General features: G+C 47.4%; 1 protein-coding gene across 2 annotated transcripts in view; it reads right to left on the bottom strand.

The window, feature by feature from the left end:
* CGNL1 (cingulin like 1) overlaps positions 1-18,452 on the bottom strand; it is a 136,237-nt gene that overhangs the window by 6,162 nt on the left and 111,623 nt on the right. For both annotated transcript variants that reach the window (XM_081127715.1, XM_081127716.1), the window contains exons 11-15: positions 15,879-16,031; positions 15,294-15,464; positions 11,172-11,333; positions 7,985-8,074; positions 368-451 (exon numbers count right to left, since the gene is read on the bottom strand). In XM_081127715.1, the coding sequence (XP_080983841.1) occupies positions 368-451; positions 7,985-8,074; positions 11,172-11,333; positions 15,294-15,464; positions 15,879-16,031 (660 nt within the window). The remainder of the gene's footprint in view (positions 1-367; positions 452-7,984; positions 8,075-11,171; positions 11,334-15,293; positions 15,465-15,878; positions 16,032-18,452) is intronic.

Raw genomic sequence — 18,452 nt, 5'->3', positions numbered from 1 at the left:
TTCCTTCCCCAATATCACATCATATTCAGTGAATTTACATGAACAGCATGTAAAAGAAACAATAAGTAAGCTTTGTTAGCAACTCATGTTTGATAACCCTGGTTCATTATTCCCCTTACACTGGATTTAGCCTGTTTTAGGGTTTAGAAAACACTTGCAATTCCACCTCCCCCCACCTGTAAACTTCCAAGCATATTTAATATTACTGAGAAAATCCTCTCTGGAAATGGTCTTAGAAATACCTCTCGTGGGCGAGGTACGCCCCAGAGTTCTTCGGCCGCTGAGCAAAGAAGGTGCCACTGGGGGGTGCCCATCCAAAGCCTCGGGGAGGGAGAGTGGGAAGGGCTCCTGGGGCCAGCGCCCTCACCTGTCTCTCCAGGGAAATCTTGTCACACTCCAAGTCTTGCCTCACAGCTCTCTCCTGAAGCAGCTCGCTCCTCATCTGTTCCATCTACACCAAACAGAGCAGAAGCCCGGGGTTAGCGGGGTTGTTCCCAGAGCATTTGTGCTGAAATGGCTCAGACACGGAATTCCAGCAGGCCAGCTCCTCTTCGTGACAGGCCGCCTGCCATTTCTCTCCTTGGTGCAGGAGCTGTTTCTTAGATATTCTTAGTTTCTGGATGATTGCGAAGACAATGATACGAATAGCATAACAGTCACAACTAACCCTGCTGTTGTGAGTGGAATTGTGTCCCCCCAAAAGATATACTGTAGTCCTAACCCTCCCCCCCCTCCCCCCCGTGCCTCAAATGTGACCTTCTTTAGAAACAGGGTCTTTACAGAGGTAACCAAGTAAAAATGAAGAGGGCCCTAATCCAATATGACTGGGGTCTTTATAAAAGGGGGAAATTTGGATGCAGAGACAGACGTGCACAGAGGAAAGACGGCGGCCGTGTGGAGACAGAGACGCAGGAAGAGCGCCACGTGAAGACGGAAGATTTCAGCGAGGCATCTACAAGTCCAGGAACACAAAGACTGCCAGAAAACTCCCGTGAAGGAGCAAGGAGGGAGTCCCCTGTGGGTCCAGAGGGAATATGGCCCCACTGACACTGTGATTTCAGACCTCAGCCTCCAGAACTGAGACAATGAACTTCTGTTGTTCTGGGCCACCCAGTCTGTGGTCCTTTGTTACAGCAGCTCTAAAAACTGATACACCTGCTTAGCACTCCACACGCACTATCCTATTACATCCAGAGCAACCCTAAGAAGCAGGTAATACAGTCTCTGCCAAGGACACTGGAGCTTAGAGAAGTCAGTCAAGTTGTACAGTGACCACCATCCCAGCTTGCCCAGGACCGAGATGTGCTCAGGACACAGGACTTCGAGTGCTAAAGCTGAGAGAGTCCCAGGCAAACTGGAACAAGTCAGTCACCCAACCTGCCTGAAATCTGCACAACTAGTGTTAGGCAGAGCTAGTGTCCCCTGCGCCCGACTGCTGCATTACAAGTTCAAAGCACAGAAAGGCTTCCAGTTAGCACACCTCAAACGCTGCGAGCTTTCTCCCTTCTTATGCCAGAAACAGAAGTCAGCAGGAATGCTGGGCAGCCCCAGGTGACCAGGCAAAGGCTGAACGTTACTGAGGATTTCTTCCATCTTAACAGGAAATGAGCCTCACCGAGCAGCGTACAGTCGCCTGCCCAGACATTCCGCATCTCTGCTCCTCATGCCCAAGAGGCCTCCAGCCCCAGACCCTGCTCCCAGGACTGTCCAGAGAAGCCAGAATAAGAAGGTGAGTCAGGAAAATAAAATTGTCCCTCCCTTCTTAAGGTTGGGGTCCAGCCTGGCTAAGAGGTGTACACATGGGAGTCCCTGAGGCCTGGGGGCTTTTATAACAGCCTGGCCTCCACCTGGACTTTCACCACCTGTACAGGCTCCCTAGTGAGTAGAAGATAAGCTCATCCTGTCCCCATGTGGAGATAAGATCTGGGGGTCCCAGAAACAGTATGAGGAGGCCACCACCACGCTGGGCCAGGCTTGCATCTGCTCCTATCTACCCCTGTCCTGACCACCGTGTGCAACAGCAGCGTAGTGTGGCTGGCCCACAGGGGACGACAGGGAGTGGAAAGGAATGAGGCCGGCGATGGGCAGGGCCTGGACACGGAGGCCTCAGATTCCACAGGGGGAAAGCTGGGACTCTGCCCACAGGTAAGGGGGTACCCGTATCGTCCAAAAAATAAAAAATAATAATATTCACATTTTTGCATTTCTGCCTGGCAGGCTTCTAGGTCCTGGGGGCTCAGAGCTGCACAGTAGAGGACACAGAGGCCCAGGGCAGTTATACACATAGCCGGAGGAAAGAGGACTAGACCCTGGGCCACACCCGCTGCTCACTGCCCACTATGCCACCTGCTCTCTCTAGGCCAACTCAGTGAAAAGACTTCATATAGGCCTAGGGTTCAAGTACAGCTGCCACATAAAAACCAAGACTAAGGGAGGCAGGCAGTCTCCTTCGGGCTGTGCGCAGCAGGGAAGAATGCCAGTCATGCCAGGGGTCAGCGGGCAGAGCAGGTAAAACTCCGCCTGCGGCCCGTTCCCACTCCTGGCCCCAGAGCCCTGGAATCACATGGTGTGAAGAGGGCGCCGGGAGGATTCCTGTAACTGCTGTATGAGCACAAAGTCACGGGTAATGAATGCGGGCTCACAGCCCCGCTCCAAGCATGGCTGTGAGCCTGCCAATGACACCACGCAGGGAAGGCGTCAGCACGGCCGGGCCATGGGACCATGACGTGCCTCCCGGGGGAGATTGTTCTGTTCACACTCCTGGGCACAGGCTGGGACTTCTCGGAGGACACAGTTAAACTTTCACTGCGATGGGAAGTAGTTAACAGACAAGCAGTGGTGGTCCAGTTTCCCTTCCTGGCTCTGTGTACACTTGCGTGTGACCTTGGTCATCTCACCTCTGGGAGGCAGGCCCTTGGCGCTGGCCTATGACACAGTGAAAGCACATGTTGGCAAATCCTCCACCTTTTGGGGTGCTCAAGTAAGTCTTGAGCAGTTTTTAGCATTACTCATTTAATCCAGTGCCCAATGAAGTAGATCCTATTACTCTCCCCATCACCTCTAGGGTCCAGGAGGGGCTGCAGATGCAGGCGTGGAGACTGAGCTACAGGATGAAGCCACAGGACAGATGAGGTCACCAAGGAAAAAAATGCAAGAAGAACAAGGGGGATCCAGAATCGCACCCTGGGGAGCCCTCCTCACTCTACCCCATTAGGGGAGACATGGAGAAAGTGAGGACACTGACCTGTCCCACTGACCTGAGGACACTGACTCAGCCAAGAAGGGTGAGTGCTGAGGAAAGTCAGGCAGAGGAGGGCGGAGGGAAAAGCACCTGCGCTGGACAAGAAGTTCACTCTGGGAGGCTGGGCACAGAGGGAACAAGGCTGCAGAGACTGGGCAGGGGGTGGGCGTGAAGAGGTGGGGAGACACCTCTCCTCTGGAACTCCAGCAGGGACAAGATGACAGCTACAGCCAGGGGGCTGGTGAGATCACAGAGGGGTTGGCAGGAGAGATGCCCTGCACTGGTAGCAGGCAAGGGTGAGACTTGCGGAGAGGGAAACATTGCAGATGACGGACTGTGATGAAAAGGGGATGTGCCAGGAAGACTGACTGTCAGTGGGGGAGAGACAGGACCCAGGCCCTGCACCGGGGTCAGCTTGAGAGCCAGACAGAACCTCTTTCTCTGAGCCTAGGACAGAGCATAACTCAGGGCTTAGGGGAGACAGGCTCCTGTAGCTCAGAGGTATGGGAGTGAGTGGGAGGGTAGGAAGGAAGGGGAGATTATTTTCCCCAAAGTGAAGGGGTAAGGAAGAACTGGAGGCTTGTAGAGAGAGAAAGAAATTTAAAAATTAGTTGCTGTGGGATGTGAGGCCACAAAACACCAAAAGACAATAAAAGACCAGCAGAGCAGAAGCGAGGGTCCAGTTGCAGCTGTGCAGCATCTGCTTTTAGGGGGTTGGGGTGACTCCTGCAGCTGTGCTCCAGCCTGAGGACCATGGAGGGAAGTACCGAGAGTCAAGAGCCCCTGGTGACAGGTGCTGAGTGACTGTGGGTGTCCGCATGGGAGCCCGTTAATCCTCCTGTACTCTCTGAGGCAGCTGTGGTCACCCCCACTTCCAGGTGGAAGGTTTGGAAATGGTGGAAACAGCTTTGGGATTCTAATCCAGGCTTCCTGGTTGAAAATCATATGTTCCTTTTCTCCCTCTCAGCAAACCTGTCTGACCAGGGCCCTCAGGAAGGACAGACTGATCCTACAAAGAGGGGGAGCTCTGGCAAGGACTTCGGAGCCCAAGAGGAAGCAGTGTCTACAGTGCGGGGACGTGAGGATTGCTAAGCAGTCAGGCAGCTGTGGGCCCAGGCCAGATTCAGGACAAACCTTGCGAGTTCAGGAAGCAGCCACTGGCCAAGTCTTGCTCCCTCAGTGGCCCTAACTGAAAAATCTGAACCCTGCCAGGAAGCAGGCCTCAGGGGGAGAGGAGCCCTCAGGAAACAGCTTTGGGGAGGCCTCCACAGATTCAGGACCGCCCTGGGGAGCCCCAGGCAAAAGGTGCCTCTCCAAAGAAAGAAACAAAACAAACAATAAATATTCCTACCCACTCATCCCCTCAAAGACGACTATTAAAATGAAAGCATAAAATAGATCAGAGTGTAGAACAGGAAGGAACACATGTGTAGCCATAAAACCTAACAGTTGCTGTGACCAGGCAGTCCATTTTTCTTGAGTCTTTTGGAAACCAAGGTTTTTGGCAAACATGACAGGCTTCCTGCAACTCCTCACAGAGGACAGCCCGACACTAAATTCTAAAATAAATCTGCCATGTGGAGCCTCGTACAAGGCACCTCACGTGGTGTTATGGGTAATGCTCCCAAGGATGGGCTTGACTGTCAACCAGACGTGTTTTGGCTGTGCTCGATACAGTGGTCTCTAGGGATGGCCCGAGGGGTTGGGAATATTCCAGATCAGACTCTTTTTCTCCTGAGCCCACACTGGCAAGAAAACAACAAGCCTCTGGCTTGGCCGGCTTCCTCCTCTGGAACAGGGAAATGAATCTGAGGCTGGGAAAACATTTCTTTATATAAGCTCAGGGTTTCATGTGCTGTTTACACTTCAGTGATATTAAATAGACCAAATAAAGACTTTCCCGTTGAACTAAAAACAGAATGGGAGCTGAAGGCAACTGCTCATCACAGCTGGACTGAAAGAATGCTAAACCCTGAGCATTCTGATCAGAAATAACAGTATCGGATGCCAATGGGTTTTATGTAGGAGGCACCCGGGGTCTGAGCCAGCTCTCAGGATTAGCAGCAGCTGCCTTCTGGGTTAATGAAAAGCCAGAGATATTTATGATTGCTAATAACAATATTTAACCCCATCACCTGTGTTTACCATTGGGCTATAAAGGGGTTGGTGAGCCTATACTCCTAGCTGGCATTAAAAATGATACTCAGTCACAAGAAAGGAAAATTATCATTAACCAACTGTACACATGGGGTTTTTGAAAAGCTGATATAATAGGAGGCAGTTCTGAGACTAGGATCATTTTAATTAAAAAAGAAAGAAGTCCCATTTTGATCCTTGGCTCACTGACTATCTGGATGGAGCCTTATTTCCCAGTCCTCTATCCCGGGGGTTGCTTCCCCCTGGTGCGGACTGAGGAGCAGGTGGGAGCTGGCCACTGGGGAGCAGTTCCTTAAAGTGACTGCAGAAGCCTGGGACTTTGCCAAGGCAACCGAGCAGCCTTGAGCAGCCCCTGGAAAGACCTGAAGCCATCTGAAGCCCTCAAGTTGGTATTTTTCGTCCTACCTGCCAGCTGCCTGGGTGGGATGAATTGTCTTTTCACTGGGCTGGGTCATCTTTACCTCCATGGCCAAGGAAAAGCTCTCCACTTAGGCCTAACTTGCCGCTACCTGTTTGTACTCAGCCACCAACAATGACACAGCAGGGCCCAGGAGCCAGAACATCGAACACATTTAAAACACACCAAGCAGGGCCTCTCTTTTGCCACCTGGATCCTGGACTCATGAGGAGAGAAGAAAGATCAGGTGGATGTGAACCCTCATGCATAGTAAGAGACACCATGGCATTATTTTTAACTTGAGAACAGAGACCCCAAATGTATTGGGGGGGAGGGGGTTACTCTTACAGTCTGGTGCTGGGACAATGGGAACAGGTGGGAGGCAGTAGGCTCTGGAGTCAAACCGTGGCTCCACCTCTTACACACTGTGTGACCCCAGGCAGTCACTTAGCCGCTCAGGCCTTCGAAAGCCAGTGCAAGGCTCATGCACTACACCCAGCACCTAGGCAATCCTTGGGAAGGTGACAACTGTCATAAATGGAAACACGGCTTTGGAGGAAGAAGAGAAAAAAGGCATTCTCTAGATTTAAACAGACCAAAGCCAGTAAAATACTTCTATTTAACTGAATTTTCCTTCAACTCTAAGTTAATCAGAAACACCCCTGTATCAGGTGAAACTATATTTGGGTGAGAAAACAAATACTCCTCACCTTTGTTCTGAAAAGAAATCATTTCACCAAATTTAAATCCATCCCTTCTCTTTCATACGAGTTAGATTTGAAAACGAAGCCCAAGCATACAAAAGTCTGAAAAACTTGTCTCTCCATTAGAATTCCCTGAATCTATCAGTTTAAACAATAATATCCTGAGCACATATGGGAAGCAATGGCCTCAGAAAGGCTGGGAACATAAAAGTAACATGGCCAGCACTTATTGAGCATCAGATACAATGGCAGATGGAAAAGAGCCGGTGATTCCCCTTCAGCCTTGAGAAGAGGTAACCAGCTCAGAATGGCACTGTCCCTATGCATCGGAACCTCCAGTTCTCAGCCACCCTGAGATGGGGGGAAGGTGGTAAATGTGCGAAAGTGTGAGAAGTGACCAGAGGCAAGTGTTTCTTCCAATACAGAAGATTTTGAAAAAATTAATTTGTATTTCAGATTTTGATGTCAATCCTTTATACACATAATTTCCTAAATTTTACTCAGCATCACCCAAGGCTTTTAGGTTTTGTTTGTGTTGTTTAATTAAGAATGTGCCCAAAGCAAATCGAGAGGTAAAGAATTTTCTAAGTGTCTATGTCCAGTTTCTCCAGTACCACTTTCAGGAGCAAGGCATACACCTGAGTTGTCACTGAATGTACGTCCCATCAGAGGTTTCTTCTGGTATCCCCAGGTAGCGTGTAAATGAAAGGCTGAGATCAGCGAATGTAAGTTCTCAAAACGGCCGCTGAATGTCCCGAATCCTTGCCCCATGATGTTTGCACACTTTCTCTCTCTCTAGGGCTTTGGGCAGGCAGTGGGGACATGGCCACTGGTTTCTAGTGAGGTGGTACTGCATCCCCAGGATATGACTTAACCACTCCAAACTTTCCTTCATTAAAAATAAGGAAGTAAAATCTAAAACCCTTGCGATTATACTTAGTGTAGTTTGGAAAATTATCTCCATTCTCTACAGTGCAAGGCCAGGGTGACTGTACCCGGCTACCCCCCGGTGTTGCTGTAAGGATCAGATGTAAGTGACACTCCTTTTAAAACTGCAGAAAGCATTCACACGGAAGGTACTGTTATTGTACTGTGAATGCCTCAGAGGTTTATGTATTGCTAATTAGTGTGTAAAGTCCTTAAAGTGAAAGTCTACAGCATATCATTTACTTTCCATTGCACTCACATAGTGCTAGCTACCAAATCCCACACAATTGCTCGCTGAACTAATGAGTCTCAGAGCCTCAGCTCTAAAGGCACGTTGCCTGTTATGGCTAATACACTGTTATCCATAACCACTCTGGAAACTTCCACTTCACGCCTCCCTCCTGGTGGCTCACTATGGTGACGACCAAGCAATCTTCCATCATTTCCATAAGGCATGAACTTTCCTCCCCTCCTCCAGCTGAATCCTCCATGAAAAATCCTCTTGAATTTCCTTTTTCATGCAGGACAACCCACTCATCACCCCACGACGTGCAGTACCTGTTCCCTGCTCCGAGTGATCCTCTCAGACAGCAAATCCGAGTTATTTCTTTCTTCTTCCAGCTCGATCTCCAGTTGAGACACCTTGTCCTAAGAAAGAAGACAGAAACACAGCCCATTAACTTACACTGACCTGGGTAAGGAGGAGGACGGCCCTGTAGAAGGAAACCCCAAGGACACATCAGAGCTGGGTGTCAGGAGGGTCTGGGGAAGGATGTGTCTATTTCTCATACTGCCCGAAGCAGGTATTTTTAAAGCCATGTTTTATTGCTTTCATAATGTAATTATGCAGTTAGGAAATACAATAAAGGAGAAAAATACTACCCTAAACCCTGATGTAAGCACCGAGGATACTTAAGCACATCTCTTTCAAATGTTTTTTCCCCCCTTCTGAAACAATAACTACTAAGATCTATCTTAGCCTAAGGTGTCTAAGTTACCTGAGGGAAATGAGATATCATCCAAGGCACATTCCTCTCACTACTCCAAGCTCAGGACAATGGACAATGTTTTGCCTGCCTCCTGCTTAAGGTTTCCAAGAGCCCTGCAGGAGTTAAATCTTTAACAGCCTTTTGCACCTGCCTCTTTCTTCTAAGGAACCTCACTTAGCGCTGTGCAGTCCCCAGTTCACATCGGAGTAACATAAAGACAGCATGACCCATTCTGCTAAACCAACTGTCACAGAAAAAGGGTAATTTCTATCTTCCTTGCTGGCTCCTAATGGAGCATCATTGAGCATTAGGAGAAAAGAAATAGCTTTGCGTGAAAAAGAGTGGCTTCTAACATAAACCACTGCACCTAGCACTGGGGGCATGGGCTTTGTGCATGGGTTTCCACTGTCACCAGCCAGTGCGGCATATGTCTGGGTTTTAACTCAGAGCCATATACATGAAAGTGCAACCAGCACTATGAGTTTTTAAACCCAAGTCTGAGGCATCTATAGTAAATACTGTCTCTGCCGTTGTCTAAGTTGACTGACAAGCTATGGGTGCCTCTCTAAGAAAAGTCACAGAACTCATATGAGTGACAAAATGTCTATGCATGCCTTCCCCATTATTGATGGAAATCTGTAGGAAACCCAGACAGCTCTCTCCTGGTAGTCGAGAGTCCCAACGTCCAACTCAGGACAGATAGCCGAGTCCTGCACCAAACCTCCTATATGCTCAGTGGCCCTGACTTCTTGACACCAGCTTCACTGAAGTTGGAAACCACTGACACACACATGCCACATTTACACAAGACTACCACCTGAGTTTACAGAAAATGCTCCTGTTGACAGAGCTCAAGTCCTGAGAATTGAAACGCTAGTGAAGGAAAAGGTAAGATACCAGTTACCGCAAGATAGTCGTGCCAACTGCCTCTTAGGGGAGGAAATATCCCCCCAGGGTGCTTCACAGGATGGGGCCTTGAGAGCTACTCATTTTGTAATTAATGGAGAAATATCTAAATTACTGCAGAGGGGCAAATGAAGCTTAGCTATGCCACTGCTTCTAGACTTTGAGTTAGCAAAAGGAAATGTTCTTTTTAGTCAGAATCTTTCAGAAGGGGATGACCTGACAACCCAGTGTTTAGCTAAAAGCACCTCTTCACAGGGTTCTCTCCCCCCTAGAATGTGTCTGGTACAAAACCCAGCAGGAGCACTCAGGGGGCACAGCCAAGGATCCTTACACCAAAGGCTCATGTGTCACTGCCTGATGAGGCTTTAGCTTGCTTTTAACCAGAATGTTTGGGTCCTAGAATAACTGCTTCCTAGTTAACAGGGTTGAACATAGCTTGCCTCAAGATGACCTCCCCTAATGAGATCAGAACCAAGACATTAGCAAAACATATAGCAATCTTAGAAAACTGTAACCAGGTTGTCCCAGCCTCTAAAATGGGCCCATCTAGCCCGGGCGGTGTGGCTCAGTGGTTGAAAGTCAATCCATGAACCAGGAGGTCACAGCTCGATTCCTGATCAGGGCACATGCCCGGGTTGCGGGCTCGATCTTCAGTAGGGGGCATGCAGGAGGCAGCCAATGGATGATTCTCTATCATCACTGATGTTTCTCTCTTTCCCTCTCCCTTCCTCTTTCTGAAATCAATAAAAACAAATTTAAAAAATAAAATAAAATAAAAAGGGTGCATCTAATAAAATTTGTAATGGCTGAAACATTACTTCCTACACATGAACTGTTACTAAATCCCCTGGAGATTTTAAAAGTTCTTTATATTTATTTGCAAAGTTGAATCAGGAATTCCATTGATTTTAAATTTAAGCTCTCTCCCTGGCCCTGAGCTCTCTCTGCCTTTATCAAAACCTTGATAATTTTAACTTCTCCCACAGGTCTGAGGAGGGTTTTTAGGTCTCTTTCTTCCTCTCTAAATTCCACTGGGGTGTGGAGTGTGGTGGTGGTGGTTGGGGGGGGGGGGTAGGGTCTTTCTGGTTTGGGGTTAGTTTTATTCGTGAGGATTCTTTTCTATAAGTTCAGGTGGACTGATATTAAGGTTCTTTCTGTCATTCTTGGTGGGCTGTTCATATTTAGATTCTATTACTTAATTCACTTTTCTAATGTGCTGCGCTTTCATCTTGTGAACAGATCGCCCCCAGCTGGTGACTCCACTGAGTACTTTCTGATATACTGTCTTGGACTGTGTTTATACTGTGTATCCCAAAGTGAACTGAACCAGTTTGCTGCTAGCTTGGGCAAAGCTGGATCATCCATAAGGGAAAATGGGCCAAAACTGGCAAACAAGAATGGAGCATGTGGTGTGCGTGGCAAAGGAGTGCTGGGTGTCCCTAGGAGTTACGCAGTTTGGACTCCAGGCACACCTCAGCCCCTCCCTACATCGGCAGCTGTCTCATCTCCTTCATAGTTAAAAGCACAGCCCAAAGTAGCAGGCAGAAAACGAACCATCTACATGTCCTTGTGTAAAAACACCTGACCTCTTTGGGACTCTGTTTTGCTTCCTCTTCAAGGCAATGAGGACACTAGACTAAATTACTTCCATCGTTCCTTCCAGTTCCGATGTCCTATGAGTCTGTGAACTATGCTTCCCCAAATAAGAAATGACCTTCCTAATGTCTGGCTATTTGAGAACATAAAAACCAAAGACTCCCCAGAGGCTAAGGTTGAAAAGAGAGGCTGTTTCCCTCATGTCCCACTCCCGCTCTCCAAGGTCCCTGGTGCTGCCCAGGTGGCCCACAGACCTCCATCTGCTTGACAATTCTGCTGCGGTCATCTTTGAGGTGACTCTTGGCCTCCAGCTCATACTCCAGGTCCTTCAGCGTCTGCTCCAGAAGCTGCCTCTTTGTGAGTGCTTCATCCTGAGCTCTCTGGTAGTCCCGCAACTCTTCCTCCATCAGGCGCATCTAGGATGAGATGGGGTCGGTGCTTAGCTGGCGCATGTCAGGAGAGACAGTGCGAAAGCAGAGCCCAAGGAGGATCGGGTGGACCCCACTACTGGAGGTCAGAGGACCTGAGCAAGTGCCACCGCCCTCAGGGCCTCAGTTTCCTCTTCTATAAAAAAGGGAAGGGGGTGGTTTCCAGCTACAGGTAGCAACCCATTGGGTTATAAATTCAATACAGTAGATGTTGACCAGCATTTTAAAATTAAATATAACAGAAAAAAATACTCAGAGTAGAGTACAAGCAAATAATGTTTTGTGAAACTTGTGCACTACATATTCATATATTTGTAGGGGTGTGTATATTACTGGGTTGCAATGCAAGAGGTATTTCTCACCTTAAGTCGTGATCAAAAACACTGAAAGGCAATGAGCTGGATGAGTGCTTCCCAGAGGATAACTGATGGCCCACCTGGGTCAACATCATCCCAACAGAGGTGTAAAGTTAGGGGGAAATAAAAACTAATTAATGACCCCAAAGCAACCTGCAGGCACAAAATCTAATAATATAAACATGCCCCTTAGGTGAAAAAAACCACTGCTGTAGAGAAGAAAATCATGTTATCAGCGGTCATAACCGAGACTGCTCTTTTCATCCACAAGGTGGCACTGAACTAACAACTTTGAAAGCTGCAACAGACAAAAGAGCTTGATTCACAAGGGATGGTCCTTGTTTTCCACTTCTCTGGAATTTCTCTGAAAGGCCAAGCCACCTCCACACACACTAGGTATTCCTGAAACGTCTGTGTGGATGGATTTGGTGAAGCCCAAGGCTGGCTGTTTTGTTCTCAACTTCTCCTACCCTCTTGGAGATGGCTGAATGCACAGTCTCAAGAAGAGACTACACCAGGGGGTTATTTCCTTCAGGGAATATATGAGGGTAAGTAACAAGCTCCTTGAAAGAACACCATCCCTTGGGGGCGACTTTCACAGAAAAGTTGGGAAAGCCCCAAAGATGGTCTTGGAGGAGTGGGGGACCCAACAGGCCAGACTAGTTTAGAAAGACCAGTGGGAAAAGTTTCAGAAATGTGTTTCTCTCTTGTGGGATCACCTGACATTTCTATGAAAATAGTACAGCCTTGACAAAGACCTTTCCTGAGAAAAACCCTAGTCTGGTTTTGGTGGAAACTGAGTGAAAAGACGACTGTGAAATGAAAATGAGTGCAAGGACAAAGGAACATCATCCCATGAAAAGGGATGTGGGTTAGGGTGAGGGTTAGGTTAGGGTTAGGGTTAGGGTTAGGCTTTGGCTCCAGAGGGTGCACTATACCCCAGAACATTCGAAATCTCTCCAAAGATAATCATAAAAATATAATGTCTCCATGACTCCGTTTCCTGATTTCAATATTGGGATAATTTTAAAACCAACCTTATAGAGCTGTTATGAGAATCAAATAAAATAATATCACACAAAAGAACACAGGTTTGAGAGTGAGAAATGCACAGCCTGCATTTCCCTGTTGGTACCTTCCCATGCCCAGCATGGCCCTTCATCCCACTGCCCAGCACGTTCCTACATCCGACGCCAGGATGTCCCTGGAACACCTCTCCAGGGCTCTGGCACACTAAGAGCACCGGATAAGTATATGCACAAGAGCATAACTGTATAGTGTCTGCAATCACAAGTAAGCAAGTAACTTTTAAATCTACTTGTGCTGCCTTCACAGAGTCAAAACTGCCCTTTGCTAAGTGAGATTTAGAAGATTAAGCTGAACAACACTACCTTCTAAGTCTTAATTCTCTAAAGATTATCTGCATTGGAACTTTCCTAGCTCCACACTGAAGGCAAAATTAGATAAAATGTGTATCTCCCTCAAAGCAAAGAAGGTGAGTATAACAGTCCCTGGGAAGGGGCCCTTTGGCTTTCATTTTTAACTTAGGATGGGGTAGGGAGAGGTGAAGAGCTGAGCTTGAGTTTTTTAAGGATCCAGAGTGATCTTGACTTGTTAATTCGCTAAGATTTTTTTTTTTATTTTTAGAGAGAGAGGAAGAGAGAAGGAGAGAGAGGAACATTGATCGGCCTGTCAGGGATCAAGTTAAGAATGTGCCCTGACCAAGAATTGAACCGGCAACCTTTCGGTGAACAGCACGATACCCAATCAACTGAGCCACACTGGCCAGAGCATTGTTAATTCACTTTTGTCATAAACGACTCCATGACTTCGGCAGCCTGACTCAGGGAGGTATCTGTAATTTCCTTTTAGAATGATGAGGTGTCTGTTTCTGCCATTCAAATGGAAATAGGGCTTTGCCACTGAGAAAATCTAAGAAGGGCCATCTTTGTTTTCATGGCAAGGAATCCCTTTTTCGAATCAATACTCTTCTAAAGACATCATTGGTCTCCACCTGGCCTTAACTAACCTCTCTGGACCTCAGTTTCCTTACCTTACTCGGAAAGCACTAAGATTCCTTCCAATCTAAAGACTGCAACAGAGCCTGACCGGGCATGGCTCAGTGGTTGAGCATCGACCTAGGATCCAGGTGATCAGGGTTCGATTCCCAGTCAGGGCACATGCCCGGGTTGTGGGCTCGATCGATCAATGACTCTCTCACCATTGATGTTTCTCTCTCTCTCTCCCTCGCCTTTCCTCTCTCTGAAATCAATAAAGATATATTATAAAAAAAAAAAAAAAAGACTGCAGCAGAATAACTGTCATAGAAAAGGCAACAGAAGCTGTTTGCAGGGGTCACCCTGGCACTATGAATTTCTAAGATCAACACTGCATACCAGGTGTTTGTTGGGATCCTGGCAAATATCTGAATCTCCCCCCCACCTGCTGTAGAAATGAAAATGGTTCTTTTAATGCCAGAGAGAACTATGATGTCAATGAGCTAATTTCAGTTTTTACTTGGATTCCTGTGTCCTTTTACCCTGCGCCAGAAGGGATCTGCGCTCAGGACCCGTTCAGCAGTGTTCTAGAAGTGTGTCCCACACACTTTCAACACTGACTCTGGGTGACTTCTCTTTGATCTTCAAAGATATTAAAAGTTTGTTTTTAAAAGAAAAAAACTTGTTTTCCTGTGGAATCTTAGTGCTTTTGGCACTGCTTATGAAAAAGAATAAGACTTAGAATAAAAAAATAACAACATTAATATCCAGGATACACAGACCCTCTGCTATTCGGTCCCTCACTTGATCTCATTTAATTATTAAATCATTATTATTCTGCATATTTTTAAAGAGGGAGCAAAAAATAGATGCTCAGAAAATTGGGGTAACGTGCTCAAGGTCATGCAGCTGGCGAGAAGCATGTCTAGAAATCAGCATTAGCTGTATTTGCATTTTAGAGCCTTCAGCTTTCCATTAAAATAATCAAAACCATTCCCTTTATGTTTCTCAGTTCTTTAGAAGTCAAGACTGAAGGGAGCTAACATTTGGGTTACTTTGCTCCATTATTCTTCAATATAAAACCAAAAATATGTTTTAATAATTTCAATACTCATAAATTCCTGAAGATTTCTCTTTGTCTCTATTATTGTTGTTCTGAAACTCCTGTCTACCACTCCCACTCCAATAAAAGTTTATATGTTCTAAGAATGGTGGGGGCGGGGGGACGGGACATGGTTACTATAATCCCTGTTCTAGAACTAAATTAAAACATTAATACATATAAATTATTTGGACACAACTGGGCACACCTCTGGTGCTCCATAAATGGCAGCTAGTCTTTTGAGACAGAAAATCTTGGATTAATCAAGAAAACAATCAAGTTACAGTTTTATCAATTTCACCTTAGAGGCCCTGGGTCCATTGTGTCTTAGAAAACCATTTGGCCCATGTAACCACCCAGAGGGTTAAGAGTGAGAAATCAAGCACAGATGTTGTCTTAAGGATCCACCTCAAGTCTTCCCAGGAGAGGAGCACAGTCTGGAAGGACGCTCTGAGTAAGGGTGGAACCAGGAGCTGGTCTGACCAGGCCTTACCTCCTCCTGCGTTTTTGTGGCAGTCAGACGGGACTTTTCTGCCTCTAGGGTTTTCTCCTTGAGCTGCCTTTGCATTTCTGCAAGCTCCCTGCGATTTTTCTCCTTGTAGTCGTCCAGCTGGTTCTGGAGCTCCAGCGTTGACGTGCGGGACACCTCGACAATGTCAGCCATCTGGAAGGAGTGACACAGCGAGCCCACCCCGTATGAAGCTAGGTTCAGGGCCCATCTAAACACAGATCACATCTCCTCCTCTCTGATCTACAGACTCCCCTAAAGACTTTGCAAAGCGCCTCGTCATGGGCTGTCCCAGTTTAGTCGCCTCTAACTGGGAAGCAGCTAGGCCCAGAATCCAGAAGGGACTGGCATATTCTAGACCAGTTTCTCTGTATCTGGGACTCTCAACAAGTCCAAAGAGCTGTTTCAGGGGATCTGCAGATCCCTGAAACATCTGTGCTTACACATAACTGCAGGTTTCCTCAGCTTTCATCAGGCCGCCAGAGGGGATGGGTCCCAACCCAGGTGTGCGCCCCATGCCCTCTCCTACCCGTGCTCCCTGCCCCCCCCCAGCTCTTCCTGCTCCCTCACCTCCTTCTGCAGTTTCTCAATGGTCTTGTCAAGGTGCCATCGCTCATTTTCCATATCGTTCTTCAGTCTCCTTAACTGCTCCTTCTGCTCCGTCTCATCTTTTAGCTTCTCAGACAACTGCTTCTGCTCCTGGGTGGCCCGACTCAGATTTCTCTGCAGATGGCAGGGAAAGGACAGTGTTGTCATCTACCTACCAGGTCAGCCACACAACAGGCAGCAGAGGGAGTTTCACAACCACACCACAAAGCCATGGTTACATCGGTGAGAAGAAGGAAAATGATCAGTCAAGTCATCCCAGAGACACAAGGACACTGCTGCTTCTGAAACGCAGGGGCCAAGCTGACTTAGCCAAAAACACAGAGGCAGACGCAGGGTGCAAAGCGGCCGAGGCTGCTGGGGGTGGAGATTCAGGGTAGTGTCCAGAAACCTGATTGCTCGTGCATGAAAAGTGAGGTAAGGTTATGCATGACACCAACCTAAACCTACGTGGCAATTCACATCCTGTGATATACGGCACTGCACCTAATATTCTTGAATTCGCTCTGCTGCTCAGATGATCATTACCATTAAAACAGCTAATGATGAATCTGTGAGGACAGAGAACACTGTCCACAGGCCAGGAGTCCACTTGGGTACAGGGAGTTGTAATCAATAGAATCCATGAGTTGGACTCATACCCAGAAGAAAAAGAACTTGGCAATCCACAGGCCCATGAACTTGATAAGTAGAAGGTGTTAGATGGAAGAGACGTCAGTCCGAAAAAATGCATGAGTGGTTATTTTAGTGAATCTGTACCAAATATCAGTAGTTACTATAAAGTGCAGCCTGATCTCAGGGGCAATATTTTCCTGGGTTTCCCTGGATCTCTCATCTCACAACCTCACACAGACTGAAGCCCTTGATGTAAAAAAAAACCACATGACATTCTAAAACAAAATCCTAATCTTAGGAAGGTTACAGTGGCTCCTGTAAATGGCTGAGTGCTGAGGCCACTGGTGTGAGCGTATCAAGAAGAGGCACAACTAAGAATGGGGCACCAGGATCATCAAACATGGGCTGGATCATCAGGAAAAATGTTATGAGGTGCTGAGGGCTGAATGTGGGTTAGTACAGGTGCTGCTTAGGACCTACTCAGTCTGTGTCCCTGCAGAGGCTGGATAGGGACACTGATTTATATGTTTACAGTGCTTAACAGTTTACAAGCTGCTGTCACATGCAGTAACAGGCATCTTGAACACACTCCCAAATCACTTCAGGCTCTCCTGGTTTGCAGGGCATGTGAACAGCTCTGCTGGCCAACCACCTGACCTGCGGCCAAACAGCCACCTGTGGAGGCCTTCCCTGCCCCTCTGGCTGCATGCTAAAAACCAGCCAACCCAGCCGGCTGCTGAAGTTAATTGCTGTGGGGAACCAAAGTCAACAAAAGTGCTAAAGTTAAAAAAATAAAAGTGCTAAAGAAAGGCAATCAGGAGTTCAGCGTGGGACAATTAGCAGGAGTGCTTCCCACCACAGCCCAGCTGGGCACACAGCGGAGACAGGATCAAGGCTGGGATCTGTCTGTGGCTGATTTAGTGGTGCTGGGGGCTAAGGGGGGCATGCAGGGTAAGGTAAGCAATGCATGGTTTCATTGTGTAGGAGAAACCTCTCAGAAACATGTATCTCAAGATGTAAATTCTTGAAAAACAACAGTACAAATACAGAAGGTAATCAGTGGCTTTCCATAGAGCCTTCAGGATCCAACTCAGCCCCTGTCCCTCTAGGTCCCCCCAGGCTCTCTTTTTCTTCGTCCTGGATTCCAACCCCAGGGGCTCTACATCAGCAGACAAGCCAGCCCAGCTCCGTTCAACCTCCGTATGGTGTGTGCATTTCAGCTTTCCCTGGGCTCAGGCAGGGCTCGCCAACTAGCCCTGCTCTCCGTGTCACTGGAGACCAAGACTCACCCACCCTGGGGCTGGCGCCCAGCCAATACCCCACTCCACCCCCTCAACATGCACACGTTTTCCTAGAAGAATAGTTTTGGATAAATTATTTTTAAATATTTCTTGCCCGGCTGGGCTTGGCTCAGCAGTTGAGCATCGACTTAGGATCCAGGAGATCGCGGTTCAATTCCTGGTCAGGGCACATGCCTGGGTTGCGGGCTTGATCCCCAGTCCGGGGCATGCAGGAGGCAGCTGATGAATGATGACTCTTTCATCATTGATGTTTCTCTCTCTCCCTCCCTTTCCCCTCCTCTCTCTGAAATCAATAAAGATATATTTAAAATATATATATGTGGGTGTGTATATATATATTATACACACACACACACACACACACACATATACATATGCTTGCTCTCTTGCAGGGTAGTAAGATCTATAAAGGCAAGGAATCAATTTCCTATCTGGGTATGTCTCAGAGCCCAGATTCACTATTAGGCATACAATAAAAACTTGGTGAAAATTAGTATCTATCCCCAAAAGTGTTTTAAAGACTTCTTCTATCTGAATCACCAAGCAAGGGTGGAGTGCTCCTTCCTTACAATGTAGATTCTGGCCCATCCTGATGGAATCCACCATTTTCCTTAGAGTGGGG

The sequence above is a fragment of the Miniopterus schreibersii genome (genome assembly GCF_964146895.1).
Source record: "Miniopterus schreibersii genome assembly, chromosome: 1".
Lineage (NCBI taxonomy): Eukaryota > Metazoa > Chordata > Mammalia > Chiroptera > Miniopteridae > Miniopterus > Miniopterus schreibersii.
Note: the sequence above shows the minus strand (reverse complement) of the source record. Positions and strands in the feature narration are given on the sequence as shown.